The 15932-nt window shown below is 40.4% G+C and overlaps 1 protein-coding gene across 1 annotated transcript; it reads left to right on the plus strand.

Annotated features, from left to right (window-relative positions):
- The first annotated feature begins 3239 nt into the window (after positions 1 to 3239).
- Positions 3240 to 4340, plus strand: LOC110901438 (receptor-like protein kinase FERONIA). Its single transcript, XM_035975915.1, has 2 exons — positions 3240 to 3389; positions 3816 to 4340. The coding sequence occupies exons 1-2, from the start codon at positions 3240 to 3242 to the stop codon at positions 4338 to 4340; spliced, it is 675 nt and encodes a 224-aa protein (XP_035831808.1).
- Positions 4341 to 15932: the final 11592 nt, after the last annotated feature.

Raw genomic sequence — 15932 nt, forward strand, 5'->3', positions numbered from 1 at the left:
GGGAGCGGGAATTGAATTAAGATTGGGAAGAAATTTGGTGAAATGGGGGGAATAGGTGAATACAAATCAAATTTGGGGATAATAAGAGTAAACCGCCATTTTGGTCCCTAAGGTTTGGCCCGTGGTTTTATTTTTGTTGTCATTTCGATCCAAAAGTGAAATCATGCCAGATCCCCCTAATTAAAGCCTCAACTTTTGTCCTTTTCCACAGGGATATTTTTGTCATTTACGTTTTATTATAACTGATTATCAATTAAAATTAATACAACTAAATTATTAAAACAAATATCTTGAAGTGGGTCCCAACCCCACTTCTTCTTCACCAAATCACCACCATCACTACCCAGATCTCTCTCACCACCATTGAACATCCACCACTACACCTCCACCACCAAACACCCAATACCACTATCACACCCCAACCGATGGCGGCAACATCGGAGTTAGACAAAATAGATTGCAAGAGACTTATAACACTATTTGTGACAAGTATTTAAATAATAAATTTTCATTTCATTTCTAAAGAGTCAATTACAAGGATTTGAAACAATACAACATAAATAACGAAAGACAATATAATAAGAATACAAGATTAAAGTGTGTATCTAAGCATCCTACTAGATTCCATGCATCACCAACATCATCGCTAAACCTGCAACATGTTTTAAAAGTGTAGTTCAATACAAAAGTATTGGCGAGCATACAAGTTTGGTGCGTAGTATATAAGTATAAAAACGATAAGGAACAATCCACATGGCTAACCTAGTTATCAAGATTAACGTATAAACTGGCATGCGATTTACAAGTCAACCCTCTGTTTACGCAAGTATGAATGAATAAACCTAACATGACCTCTCGTTCACGGGTGGTGCGTTACTCCTATAGCGCTATACATGTTAAGTGGAGGCTCGTACAAAGCTAATGACAAGTTCATCACATAAGAATCACCCAGAAAACACGAATCAAGCATAATAAACAACAAGCATGTATTGGATTGTGGTTTGTATATTTGCATAAGAATATGTATACTAAGTGTGTTTTGTATATGAAAACATGTTACACCCAAAATTGAAAACGGTAAAATTAATGTGATTCGGGTCCTTTTATCGTATACAGGGTGTATTTAGGAGCGTTTAGGGGTGATTTTCGAGGGTTGTTATACTTTTTGTCTAATTTGGTTTGATTTTGGCCCATTATGATCTGATTTTAACCTCATATTTGACCGACTAGGTCCGATTTTGCGATTTTTGACCGATTTTGACGACTTTGACCGATGTTGACCATTACCGCTTAGTATGGCCGATTTGGCAAAAATTAGGCGATGGACCTCCGATTACCACCTAGGCGCCGATTAATCGGCCGCCTAGGCCGATTTCTGCGACATTGCCATTAATTATCCTAAACAAGCTTCATTGACATTAATGTAGCATGAACAACCCTAGTTGACCATTACTGGCCTAATTGGTCCATCAATCATCCTAATAGAATCCTAATAGACCACTGATGATCGTTAAAGCCCTTCATTGACAAAAATGGAGCGTGAACAACCTTAGTTGAGCACCATCGTCCCTAATTGACATATCAATCATCTTAAACAGTATTCATTGACAAAAATATAGCATGAACAACCTTAGTTGACCGTTATCGCTATATGTTTAAGCAACATGCACGTGATCATCTATAAATGATTAAGCCCTATTTTATTAACCATTTAATGATACATCGATATGTACACATATACATACATTGACACATACATATATACACGCATAATACATATGAATATATAATTACGTACCAATATACACAATAAACTAATAAAAAATTAAGTCGTATTTGTAATCATGAAAAAAGTAATTTGGTTATCTAAGAAAATTATTTATTTGTTATTAGTAATACTATATATGAAAACCTTTTTTATATTTTGTTATTTAGTATCATTAATAAAAATAAATAAATAAATCATATTAGTATATACTTATCTTTATTATTAGTTTTTTTATTACTATTATATCAAGAGATGCGGTTCTAAAACCGCATCTTTTGGCTCTTGATTTTTTTCAAAACACTCATAAGATGTGGTCACATATGAACCGCATCTTTTATCTCATGCTTTTTTTTCAAAACAAACATAAATCTTTTTAAAAACACCCATAAGATGCGGTTAGAGAGGAGAACCGCATCTTTTAAATACACCCGTAGCATCTTTTGATCAATTGTGTACTAGTGGTCGTTTTGTTAGTAACAAAAACTATAGTTTGGTGATTAGAAAATATTTTAAAGAAATTTAAAAATAAAACATTTTATATTAAAAAACAGTTTTTGAAAAAAAAAAGTTATAAAAAAGTTAATTCTAAAAAAAGTTATCATTTAACTTTAAAAATAGTATATCCATCTATAATCTATAATGCTATATAAAGCATTTCAGATGTACAAGATTGTAATACCAAGGTTGCATACATGTTTAAAACATCCTAAATGTTTCAGTCACAAAGGTCACCATTCGACACTGCTATACGACTCCATTTAAATTATGTTGTCTGGTTATTAATATCGTTCTCAGCTATATTGCACCTAATTTGTTTCACCGAGAACTCCACATGTTCAGCGTTGATACCCAATCCCACTGGTCCCTCATGTTTTGAATAGTCTGCTGCACTAACAAATTATGTAGCTGACGTATTTGCTCCTTTTCATGTATTGTTGAGTGTTGATGATATTGCCCTCCACTCCAAGCCCAAATTTTACTTTTACTAATACTAATTACTAAAGTACACAGAATAGCTACAATAATGTTTGATTTCAAATCGCGTAAAAACTAGGGGTGTGACTAACACGACCCGAAAACCCAACAAGAACCTAACACGAAATTCGCGGGTTTAGGTTTAGTTTAAACGGGTTCAGGTCAGTTTCTGCGAACCCGTTTAGGTTAACGGGTCGGGTTCGGGTAAACCTGGTCGGGTTGACCCGTATAACATATTTATACTATAATATTATAATTTTTACAATATATTTTATGTCATAAATTAAATGGGGTGTGTATTTTATGCCTTGATTATAACTTAAAAAAACAAATTAACATAGATTTTATAATTTAAATATGATATTATTATATACATTAGTGTTTTTTAAGTAAATTTTAATTTTAATAAATTAACTTCAGAAAAAATTAATAAATTCGGGTTGAATGGGTCGTGTTCGGGTCAACCAACGAAGTTTCGGTTTGTGTTCGGGTTCATATGTATGATACAATTTTCAGGTTCACAAAAGATATAATCTTTACAGATACGGCCATTGAACCATTGGAGCAGAGCGCTTTAGAAACTTTTTCTGACATTGCATATCGATGTTTGATGGAATCTCGTGAAGATTGGCCAAGGATGGCTGAGGTTGTGATGGAACTTGAGACTGCACTTATATATCAGGAGATACATATTATATTTGTAGGTTGTTAAATTATATTTATAGGATGTTAGCTTATTTGGGAATTTCACTAGACTTATAGAAGCTGAAGATACATATTTTTATAAGTGGAGTTTCTTTAAAAGGCATAAAAAAAATTTTATTTTTCTCCTTCAAGTGTTTTCTTTTTGTTCCTTTCTGTTCATGAGAAAGAATTCAGTTGATTCACTCTAAACGCCAAAGAAATAAGATTGCGGAATGAATTAAAATCGAAATACACCAACGAATTGAAATGAAAATGTTTGCATATGATAACATCTTGTGTCAGGCTGTGCATTTGCAATTGCTTTCCCACCCTTGACTTCTATGTAGTAACTATTATCTGATCCCCAAATATGTTGGTATTCTGGTAGCAATTCCAAGTTCTTAAAATCTTGCTGGAAGAGATAACATCAGCCACCAACCACTTTAACGTTGAGAAGAACTATACTGGAGGTGGTGCTTTTGGGAAGGTTTATAGAGGTGAAATGTCTCACTGTAAGGGCCGAAGCATGACTGCTATTAAGCGTATTGATCCGAAGTATGGACAAGGAATCCCTAAGCTCTTGAAAAAGATCAGGACCCTTTCCTGTTACAGGCATGAAAATATTGTCTCTCTTCTGGTATTTGGGGATGAGATGATCCTTGTGTACGAGCATGTGTCTCGTGGAAGCCTTGACCGCTATTTGGACTCCTCTCATCTCACGTGGTCCCAACGTCTTAAGATATGTTTGGATGCCACAAAGGGGCAAAGGTACCTTCATGATCACCAAAGACTTATCCACTGTGATGTAAAAAGCACAAACATCCTACTTGATGACCAATGGAATGCTAAAGTTTCTGACGTTGGATTATCAATAATGGGCCCCGCTAATGAGCATAGCTCTGTTACATTGTGATTTCTTACTAATCTAGTAATCTATATATTGTATCAGATCTTCAGCTTGATGTCAAAGGTTGCCGAGATGTGTATGCCTCATTTGACAAGTATGTTGAAGTAGAAAGGCTTGAAGGTGACAACAAATATCATGCTGAACAACATGGGTTACAGGTTGGATGCTGAACAACATGTGTTACAAATATCATGCTGAACTACATTATTATCATTACCACCTACTAATAAACTATCTAATATGACCTTTCAGGATGCAAAGAAGGGCGTCCTGTTCATCGATTTCCCACCTGCTCTAAAGATAGTTGTATTAGGCTCAAGTAATATAATTTGTAGATCAGTGAGATAAGGAAAAAACTAACAAACATGTGTCAAATGAGTAAAACTATAATTAACTTATGTATTTTTTAGATGGATTTTGGAAATGGTCTTGTTAGTTCTTGTATCTGCTATTACATTCTTAGCTTTGATTATTATTATTATTATTATTATTATTATTATTATTATTATTATTATTATTATTGTTATTATTATTATTATTATTATTATTATTATTATTATTGTTATTATTATTGTTATACCACCATCGTTTGACACCAAATCTAACCGGAATCCGAACACGGGTAAGTTTGTTTGTTATTTTGATGATTTTGGTTGATATTATAGGAGAAAAAAAGGGTAATAAAGTTGTTAAATTGGTTTGAAATTTTGAGTGTTTTGACGTTGTTTTTTGTTGTTTAGATGATTTTTAGGGTGATTATGTTGTTTATATATTTTTAGGGTGATTACAACTTACGTTATGATTTCTAGGGCTTGAATAGTTGAACATTAAAATTAAAATTGAAACATTATGTTATGGAGCGATGAACTTATGTTATATAGAGAAAGAATTGCTTAAGAAATTAGTTTTAGATTATGTTTTGGATAGATTTTCAAAAAATGAAAACACGTAGGGCGTCGACATTTTAATTATGTCTGTAACAAGGTTTGACATGTTTTGGATAATTAATATAAATTTAGTTTGATGTTCGTTTGTTTTACTTGACCCGACCCGACCCGACCCGACCCGGTACGAACCGATTTTTTTACTTATATAACTAGGGGCCTAAAATTTTTAAAAATGTTCCGCACCCCCATGGAAAAATTCTTGGGTCCGCCACTGCACCAAATTACCTTTTACATCAGTTTCTTAAAGAAACTCAATGAAAAAGTTCTCTGCGTTACACACCCCCATCGGTTCCGTCAATGATGCCGTACCCACAAACCCGTACCGTCACCAAGTATGTTTCTGTTGAGAGACGCAAGGATGTTGTTGTTGACGTATCTTTAATGATGCCGGCGCCGGAGTTTCGCGAGTTTCACCAGAGTAAATCTGTTGATGTTGAGAGACGCAAGATTAGGGCTCGTTATATTCTCATCATCAATCCTCTTCGCCTGATATAACCCTGAAAGAACTGTTAAAACTCATAAAATAGAACCAATTTTTATAAATATTTTTTCAAATTGTTTGTAGGTTTTGTTAAATTGGGTGAAATATTTGTGGGTTTGTTTGAATTGAGTGAAATGTTTGTAGGTTTTTGTAACACCCCATGTTTTCGAATGTCAAAGTCAAAGTCCAAGTCAACTTTGACTTTCTTTGACTGTAATTAGTCTATTTTATATTTTATTTGTATTCTGTGGAGTAAGTGCTGTAATCAGAAAGAATCGAAGTAATCGAATGTTTAATCAACGCAAACCGATTTACGATAGGGAATAGTAGGAAGTAACAATGCGATAAAGCTAACTAATTAGTAATCAAACCGATCTAACAATCATTGAACTCGAGACTCGAACTATGCGAACTGGGTATTATATTACTTGTGTGTGTGCCTTATGTGTTACTTGTGCGTGTTTACTTTGTGCTTTGTGTGGTATTCAATCGAATCAATCGAAACTCGAATCGAAACTCGAAACTCAAATCGAATGCAATCGAAATCAAATTAAGAGGAATGGTAATGTAAAGATAGGAGGAAATATAGATGATTGTATGTTAGATATAGTAGTTGGGACTCAAAGTAATTTGAATAGGAAACTCTATCGTACTCGTCTCGTCTTCAATCGAAACCGAAATATCAAAAATCGTCGCAAAACACTCAAAAGGGTCCATTGATCGAACAGGAGACCACTGATCGAACAGGCCGGCCGATCGAACCAACTGTTCGATCGAGCAGGCCAGCCGGTCAGGGGTCCTGGCCGATCGGTTGACACTTTCCTCTTTTGGAAGCCTATAAATAGGGCTGTCATTGTCATCTTTACCACTTTTGGAAAGCTCTGACCGACCAGCTCTTCTTCTCCACCTTTTCTCAGATTTCTTCCATTCTCGATAAATTTTCATCCTAAATCCTGTACTTTCTTGATCAAAACATGCTTCTACACCTTTCTATCTTTCGAATCTTGATTTCTAACCGTGAAATCATCAAGATCTAAGCATTCTTGGATGATGTCATCATGGTGTTCTTCAAGAACATCATGTTTTGGCCTCAACTCACCATGAATAGCTCGGATCTAACCGATTTCCACATAAACAAGCTAAGATCTACCAAAGATCTAAACATTTACATGGTGTGGAGAATTGGAAGAAGGATTCCAACTTTCTTTCAACTCTTTTACACTCAATGCTTTCAAAACCGGTTGAAACGGAGCTTGAACCAACATGCTAATCATTCTAACAGTTGTGTGGTTCAAGGTTCGGATTCTAACCACGAGGTTCACCGATTTCGGGTTAAACTTTAAACTCTAGTTCTGAACCGTTCACCGGCCGGATTTGGGTGATTCCTGTTCGAGCAAGGGGAAACAAGTAAGAACGAAAGTCCCATAGTTCAGCTCGTTGTCAAACTACCTCGATCAAAGGTCAAATAACCAGAACAACCAAGTGTTAGACGAACAGGCCGACCAGGTCAGGATGCTGGCCGAACGGTTAGGCTGTTCGAACAAACAGCCCAACCGATCGGACACACCAGCCGATTGACCAGGCCAGCCGATCGGCTAGCATATGATTCCACACTTTGACAAATACAGGAAGTATAGTATTGCATGAGATGATGTTCGATCGAACAAACCGTTTGTCAACATTACTCTTCGGATCATGAGATACTATGCTTCAACACTTAGTCGATTTTCAGATCGTTCGTAGTATGGGAATGACACCCGATCGGATATGCTACTCGATCGAACAGGCTGTTCGATCGAATATGCTGTTCGATTGAGTGACATCCTGAATTAAGGACTACAACTGAAGTTCCTAACCGATCGGTTATGCCGACCGATCGAACAGACCGTTCGATCGATCGACCTGAAAGGTAAGAACACTTCAGTGTTCTCAAATACTGCAACGAAAACTTCGAAAGTTCAAACCATCAAACACAAACACATCCTATTCATAGGAAGAAACAATCCACTCGAACAGACCAGCCGATTGAGCCTACTGGCCGATCGAACGGACTGCCCGAATGGATTGCCTAGCCGAACGAACGACTCGTTCGATCGAACCTACTGTTCGATCGACAGGCCGTTCGACCCACTTACACTCATTTCCCTTTTTACGTGTATTCATCGCTATGCTATCGAACTATTCAGGCTAACTCTACTCTCAAGCGCTCCCTTCAATCCATAAATCAATCGCTGTGAGTATACTCGATCCCTTTTTGCTTTTAGCACTTTTGGGTGTTACATACGTCACTTATATCAAAACACAATCGATCATACTACTCAAACTATTTGAACGCTAACCAATATGCATGTATTACGTGACTTAATGAATGCTTGTTGATTGTGTTTACACGTGGAATGCTATCTACCTGCCTTAACGACGTAGTACTATAGTTTGGACTCAGCACCCGTTCACACGGGGGTTGTTAAGGACAATTACTTGCATGGATTACGGTGGTAATCATGTATTGCGAACCGTCTCGGACGATCAACCCGCAGTCACTGGTATCGTAGGTCGATGTCGATAATTAACATGCTTCGTTTTCCTCTGTGTACGTGCTGGTTATGCGTAAACTATTCGAACTCTATATGCTATTATCAAACTTGTATGCTCACCTTTACATTTTATGTATTGACTTTATTTTAACGTATGTGACAGGTGTTTAAGATGTTTGCTTGCTAGGAAAGCGAGGCTAGGAATAAGCTCTACAGGCCCCCAACAAATAGTTGTCTGTTAAGAAGGAGCAACTAGAGTATAGTTGTCTGTAGATCTTGTCAGGCTGGGTCTTTAGGAGCATTTGAACAATATTTGTTTGTTTTATTTAAATCTGAGTTGTCGGAACAGAATATTTGACTAGTTGTTATCTGTAATAATTTGTTTGTTATTCGGGACACGGTATGGGACGTGTTACTTTAAACTGAATAGTGATAATAATTGTTATGGAAACTTCTGGACAATCTGTTTCGCTCAGTGCCATGCCCCGATGATTCCGCCATCGGTTGGGGTGTGACAGATTGGTATCAGAGCCATAACTATAGGGAATTAGGCAAGACACGACCTAGTCCGGGTCGCTGTCTTAGAGACCTAGACTATAGTTAGGAACCAACAGACCAAGCTTAGGTGCTATAACCAATTACCCTCCACCATCACTGCACTCGAATTTATGATTAGAGCTAAGCGATTTTGTCAGGACTAGGTGTGAAAACCTCAACCTCCTGGCTAAATTATTTGTTCAGTTACAATGGGAGGATATTATTCATCGGGATTAGGTGTGAAAACCGCAAAATTCTCGACAGAATTATTTGCTCCATTTCCTCGAATTTTACAAGGAAGAAATTGTTAAGCCAGGGGTGGAACCCTAACCTTGGCAGTTTGTTTCGGATTTTATTTATCTCACCAAAGCCTCGACGGACTCCAACGACCTGAACTCACGAAGTATGACCTAGGGAATACGTGTTCAATGCCCAAGAATCGAGGCATGGACACAAGCCCGAACGTTGAAAGTGACGACAAGTCTATTGTGAATAGTTGAACCGCTTTGGGAAGTCAATGTCTAGTAGCCGCAGACAATCCATCTCTCGATTTCATGTGTTTCGATTTTGAACCCGCTGTTGCCTACTCTGATTGTTCGTTGATTTTATGTGTTTTATGTGAAATTACCTGTTTATGTGTTAAAATTTTTGGAGCATTATTCGACCTCTGCTATCACTTCGATCGACACACACGAACCGCATTACCTTTCTATCTCAACAGGCTAACAAATCGTTACAAACGTTAGGTGACACTATGCTATGAGATGCGCTTATACTATACTCAACATTCTATACGATTATACTATGCTACTCGATATGCAATACGAACGACTCGCGAGCTTGAATAATAGGTTTCTGTATTCTGACTGTCTCAGCAATAAAAAAGGTGTGTGCTTCTATGTTCATGAGTCAGAATGCTCTATGTGTGCTTATAGGAGAACTACGTGCTTAACTGCATCCGTAATTGAATGCGTATGTGCTTCTGTGCTTATGGGTCTCTGTGCTCTACATGTTTAGATGTTTATATGCTACTGTGGATACGTGAATCTGTAATTATGTGCCTATATGTTTATGTGATACGTGTATTGACGTGTTCCTGAGCTTTAGTTAGTAGTAAACGTGTGAGGTGAGATTCGATTACGTTGTGTTGAGTCCTGTGACGATGTCTGTTGCAGACCATGTCATCGTCTGGATCCCGACACCACCTGACTCGACAAGAAAAGAGGGACAAGCGTCTCGCTGCTATCATCGCCAAACAAGTGGCAAAAGCCGTGAGTGAGGTGTATGAAAATGTCAGCAAATCTTCTGAGGAGTCGCGAACTGAAACTCCCAAAGATGCGAACAAGACTGCTTTCAGCTTCAAGCAGTTCAAGGCATGCGGACCTAAAGAGTTCACTGGCGAGGATGGCCCTACCGCCATATTTCACTGGTTTGACTCTGTTGAAGTCACTCTGCGCCAAAGCGGATGTCCTGAGAATCTCCGCACCCTCAACGCAACAGGCGTCTTCCAGTCCCGAGCTCTAGACTGGTGGACGGCCGAACGAAACAAGCGCGGAAATGATGCAGCTTATGAGCTGACTTGGGAAGAGCTAAAGGCCATCATGATAGACGAGTTATGCCCTCCCCATGAACGCGAAAAGCTGGAGGACGAGTTTTGGGTAATCAAGCAGAAGGACGGAGACAACGCTGCTCTAACTGCTCGCTTCAAGCACCTTAGCATTATCTGTCCTGATCAAGTCAAGACACCAGATATGGCCATCAAGAAGTATATTCGAGTTCTGCCAGACTGCGTTTCTGATTTTGTGCATGCCGCCAAACCATCAACAATCGAAGAGACTTACCTACTTGCCACTGAGATCAATGACAAGCGGGTAATGTCTGGTTTCTGGGATAAGCATACCAAGTCTCTGCATCAAGCCACCACAACAACATCCACCGACACCGCCACTGCTCAACCCTCCAAGTCATCAAGAAGGAAGAAGAAGCACAACAACAACAGCTCCAGCAACAAGAACTGTGATGTGACAACCACTGCTGCCCCTCTGCAAGCCGTACAGGCTCAGCAGCAGTCGCACCACCGACAAGCTCCAGTAATCAATGCGCCGCCAGCTAAGCGCGCTTACACAGGCCCTCACTCTGCCCTACATGCTCATACCATCACCCAGTGGGAACCGCCTGTCGTTTCTGCGCCCACTGCAACCTCTACGGGCATTTCACTGCGAACTGTCGCTATGGTCCCCGTCAAGCTCCAGTTCAAGCTGCCGCTCATCAAGCTCTACTTCCAGCCCCTCAAGGCCAACCAGCAGCTCAAGCACCCGCAGCTAACGCTCGAGTCTGCTTTGCATGTGGTGATCCCAACCACTTTGCAAACATGTGCCCGAACAGGGTTGTGAAACAAGAACCCCAACAGCAACAGCAACAGCAGTAGCCTCAGCAGCAACAACAAGCAGCCCGTGCCAGAACTTTTAACATCAACGCCCGTCAAGCCCAGGCTGACAACAACGTGGTTAATGGTACGTTCCTTGTGAATGGTATTTATGCATCATGTTTGTTTGGTACTGGAGCCGATAACTGCTTTGTGTCGTTTGAACTCGAGAAGCTCCTTAGTCGTAAGCGTTCTTATCTCCCCTCGTCATTCGAAGTCGAAGTTGCTACTGGAAGAACCGTCGCCGTAAACTCTATTCTTCGTGATTGTACCCTCGAGCTCAACAATCACATCTTCCCAATCGATCTTATTCCGATGCAACTGGAAGTTTTGACATCATAGTAGGCATGGACTTTCTACGCGAAAACCATGCTGAAGTCGTGTGTTTTGAGAAGATGATTCAATTCTCGCTTGCGAATGGTGATCTACTATGTGTGTACGGTGAAACAGCTTCGAAGGGTCTCAAGGTTATGTCATGTATCCGAGCCAGTAAGTATCTCCGCAAGGAATACAGGGCTTTCTTGGCCAACATTGTAGTAGCGGAGAAGGAAAAGAAAAAGAAGGTTGAAGTCAAAGACGTCCCTATGGTTCGTGAATTTCCTCAGGTGTTCCCTGATGACCTTCCCGGACTACCACCAAGTCGTGATATCGACTTTCGAATCGACCTTATTCCTGGAGCTAACCCTGTAGCCAAGGCCCCTTATCGACTCGCACCATCCGAAATGAGGGAACTTTCAAACCAACTCCAAGAGCTACTGGAAAAATGCTTTATTCGCCTGAGCACCTCTCCTTGGGGCACACCAGTCCTTTTCGTCAAAAAGAAGGATGGGTCGTTCAGGATGTGCATCGACTATCGGGAGTTGAATAAGCTGACCATCAAGAACCGTTATCCCCTACCTCGAATCGACGATTTGTTTGATCAGCTGCAAGGTGCATCATGTTTCTCGAAGATCGATTTACGCTCAGGTTACCATCAGTTGCGCATACAAGAGGAGGATATACCGAAAACAACCCTTCATACTCGATACGACCACTATGAGTTCGTTGTTATGCCTTTTGGTCTAACCAATGCACCCGCGGTTTTTATGGATCTGATGAATCGCGTGTGTAAACCTTATCTTGACCGTTTCGTCATCGTGTTCATCGACGATGTCTTGATTTATTCCAAGTCGAAAGCCGAACACGCGCAACATCTACGTTTGGTTCTCGAGTTACTCCAGGGGAACCAACTCTATGCCAAGTTCTCCAAGTGCGAATTCTGGTTGGAGGAGGTTCAGTTTCTGGGTCACATCGTGAATAGTCAGGGTATTCATGTCAATACCGCGAAGATTGAAGCAGTTAAGAGTTGGATTACGCCTAAGAACCTGTCTGAAGTTCGTTCTTTTCTCGGACTAGCGGGCTATTATCGACGATTTATTGAAGGATTCTCTAAGATCGCTGTGCCGCTTACCGCTCTTACCCATAAAGATAAGCCTTTTGTGTGGGGAACTGCACAGGAGACTGCCTTTCAAACCCTCAAACATATGCTGTGCAATGCTCCAATTCTTACGTTGCCGGACGGAAACAACGATTTCATTGTCTACTGTGATGCTTCTAACCTTGGTCTTCGCTGTGCCCTTATGCAACGAGACAAGGTTATAGCCTACGCACCTCGTCAGCTCAAAATCCACGAGAAGAACTATACAACCCATGATCTTGAGCTAGGCGCGGTTGTCTTTGCATTAAAGATCTGGCGACACTACCGGTATGGTACCAAGTGTACGATCTTCACCGATCACAGGAGTCTACAACACATCTTTAATCAAAGGGAACATAACATGCGTCAACGCCGATGGGTAGAACTTCTTAACGATTACGACTGTGCGATTCGCTATCACCCAGGCAAGGCAAATGTTGTAGCCGACGCACTCAGCAGACGGAGTTATTTGCTCAGTATTCGCAACACTCAAGCCCAGCACAATCTCGAAGCTCTCATCCGTGAAGCCCAGCATGCTTGTTTTAAGGAACGCACTTTGAAGAAAGAGATAATCTACCACGATGGAGCTCAGCTTGTAAGTAAAGCAGATGGGATTTTCTATTATCTGGACCGAATTTGGATCCCTAAGCGGACCGATTTGCGAAAGATTATAATGAACGAAGCCCACAAATCCCGGTATTCTATTCATCCCGGTGCCGACAAAATGTACCAGGATCTTCGTTACAAGTACTGGTGGCCAGGTATGAAACGGGATATTGCCCTCTATGTTGAAAGTTGCCTGACTTGTGCGAGAGTTAAGGCTGAACATCAACGGCCCTCTGACTTACTCGAACAACCTCCAATTCCCATATGGAAGTGGGAGAGTATAGCTATGGATTTCATAACCAAACTTCCGCCCACGCCATCAGGTCACGACAATATTTGGGTTATAGTGGATCGACTAACCAAATCAGCCCACTTTTTGCCAATACGGGAAGACTACAAGGTAGAACGACTAGCCCGAATCTACACCGACGAGATCATTTGTAATCATGGTACGCCTCGTGACATCATTTCAGACCGTGATGCTCGGTTTACTTCGCGATTGTGGGAAACGTTTCAAGCGGCTCTTGGTACGTCACTTAACCTGAGTACTGCATTCCATCCTCAAACTGACGGACAGACTGAAAGAACGATCCGTACTCTTGAAGACATGCTCCGCGCGTGTGTCATAGACTTCGGTGGTAGTTGGAACAAGTACCTGCCGTTAGTCGAATTCTCGTACAACAACAGCTATCATGCCAGCATACAGATGGCACCATTCGAGGCTCTATACGGAAGAAGATGTCGATCGCCTATTGTATGGCACGAGATCGGTCATTCACAATTAACCGGTCCCGAGCTATAACGACTGACAAAATCCTCCAGATTCGAGACAATTTGGCGAAGGCCAGGGATAGACAGAAAAGTTACGCCGATAGAAGACGCAAGCCCCTTGAATTTGATGTTGGCGACTACGTACTCCTAAAGGTATCACCTTGGAAGGGTGTAGTCAGATTCGGCAAGAAAGGGAAACTAGCGCCTCGATATGTTGGACCTTTTAGGATTCTGGAAAGGATCGGAAAAGTCGCCTACAGACTCGAACTACCGGAGGAACTTAGTAACATCCACCCGACTTTCCATGTGTCGAACCTCCGAAAATGCCTAGCTGACCATGATCTGATTGTACCGCTCGACGATCTTCAGGTCAACGAAACGCTATACTTCGTGGAAAAGCCTGTCGAAATCATGGATCGCCAAACCAAGCAACTCAGGCGCTCACGCATCCCTATCGTGAAAGTCCGATGGGAGGGCAAACGAGGCGAGGAGTTCACTTGGGAACTCGAAAGCGACATGAAGGCCAAGTACCCGTAGTTATTCAAATGATGATCTGAAGCGTCAAATTGGTAATTCACGGTGCTGTGCAGCTTCAAGCCTAATTTCGGGACGAAATTCCATAAACAAGGGGAGGCTGTAACACCCTGTGTTTTCGAATGTCAAAGTCAAAGTCAAAGTCCAAGTCAACTTTGACTTTCTTTGACTGTAATTAGTCTATTTTATGTTTTATTTGTATTCTGTGGAGTAAGTGTTGTAATCAGAAAGAATCGAAGTAATCGAATGTTTAATCAACGCAAATCGATTTATGACTGGGAATAGTAGGAAGTAACAATGCGATAAAGCTAACTAATCAGTAATCAAACCGATCTAACAATCATCGAATTCGAGACTCGAACTATGCGAACTGGGTATTATATTACTTGTGTGTGTGCCTTATGTGTTACTTGTGCGTGTTTACTTTGTGCTTTGTGTGGTATTCAATCGAATCAATCGAAACTCGAATCGAAACTCGAAACTCAAATCGAATGCAATCGAAATCGAATTAAGAGGAATGGTAATGTAAAGATAGGAGGAAATATAGATGATTGTATGTTAGATATAGTAGTTGGGACTGAAAGTAATTTGAATAGGAAACTCTATCGTACTCGTCTCGTCTTCAATCGAAACCGAAATATTAAAAATCGTCGTAAAACACTCAAAAGGGTCCATTGATCGAACAGGAGACCACTGATCGAACAGGCCGGCCGATCGAACCAACTGTTCGATCGAGCAGGCCAGCCGGTCAGGGGTCCGGGCCGATCGGTCGACACTTTCCTCTTTTGGAAGCCTATAAATAGGGCTGTCATTGTCATCTTTACCACTTTTGGAAAGCTCTGACCGACCAGCTCTTCTTCTCCACCTTTTCTCAGATTTCTTCCATTCTCGGTAAGTTTTCATCCTAAATCTTGTACTTTCTTGATCAAAACATGCTTCTACACCTTTCTATCTTTCGAATCTTGATTTCTAACCGTGAAATCATCAAGATCTAAGCATTCTTGGATGATGTCATCATGGTGTTCTTCAAGAACATCATGTTTTGGCCTCAACTCACCATGAATAGCTCGGATCTAACCGATTTCCACATAAACAAGCTAAGATCTACCAAAGATCTAAACATTTACATGGTGTGGAGAATTGGAAGAAGGATTCCAACTTTCTTTCAACTCTTTTACACTCAATGCCTTCAAAACCGGTTGAAACGGAGCTTGAACCAACATGCTAATCATTCTAGCAGTTGTGTGGTTCAAGGTTCGGATTCTAACCACGAGGTTCACCGATTTCAGGTTAAACTTTAAACTCTA

Source organism: Helianthus annuus, chromosome 8 (assembly GCF_002127325.2).
Source record: "Helianthus annuus cultivar XRQ/B chromosome 8, HanXRQr2.0-SUNRISE, whole genome shotgun sequence".
Taxonomy (NCBI): Eukaryota; Viridiplantae; Streptophyta; class Magnoliopsida; order Asterales; family Asteraceae; genus Helianthus; species Helianthus annuus.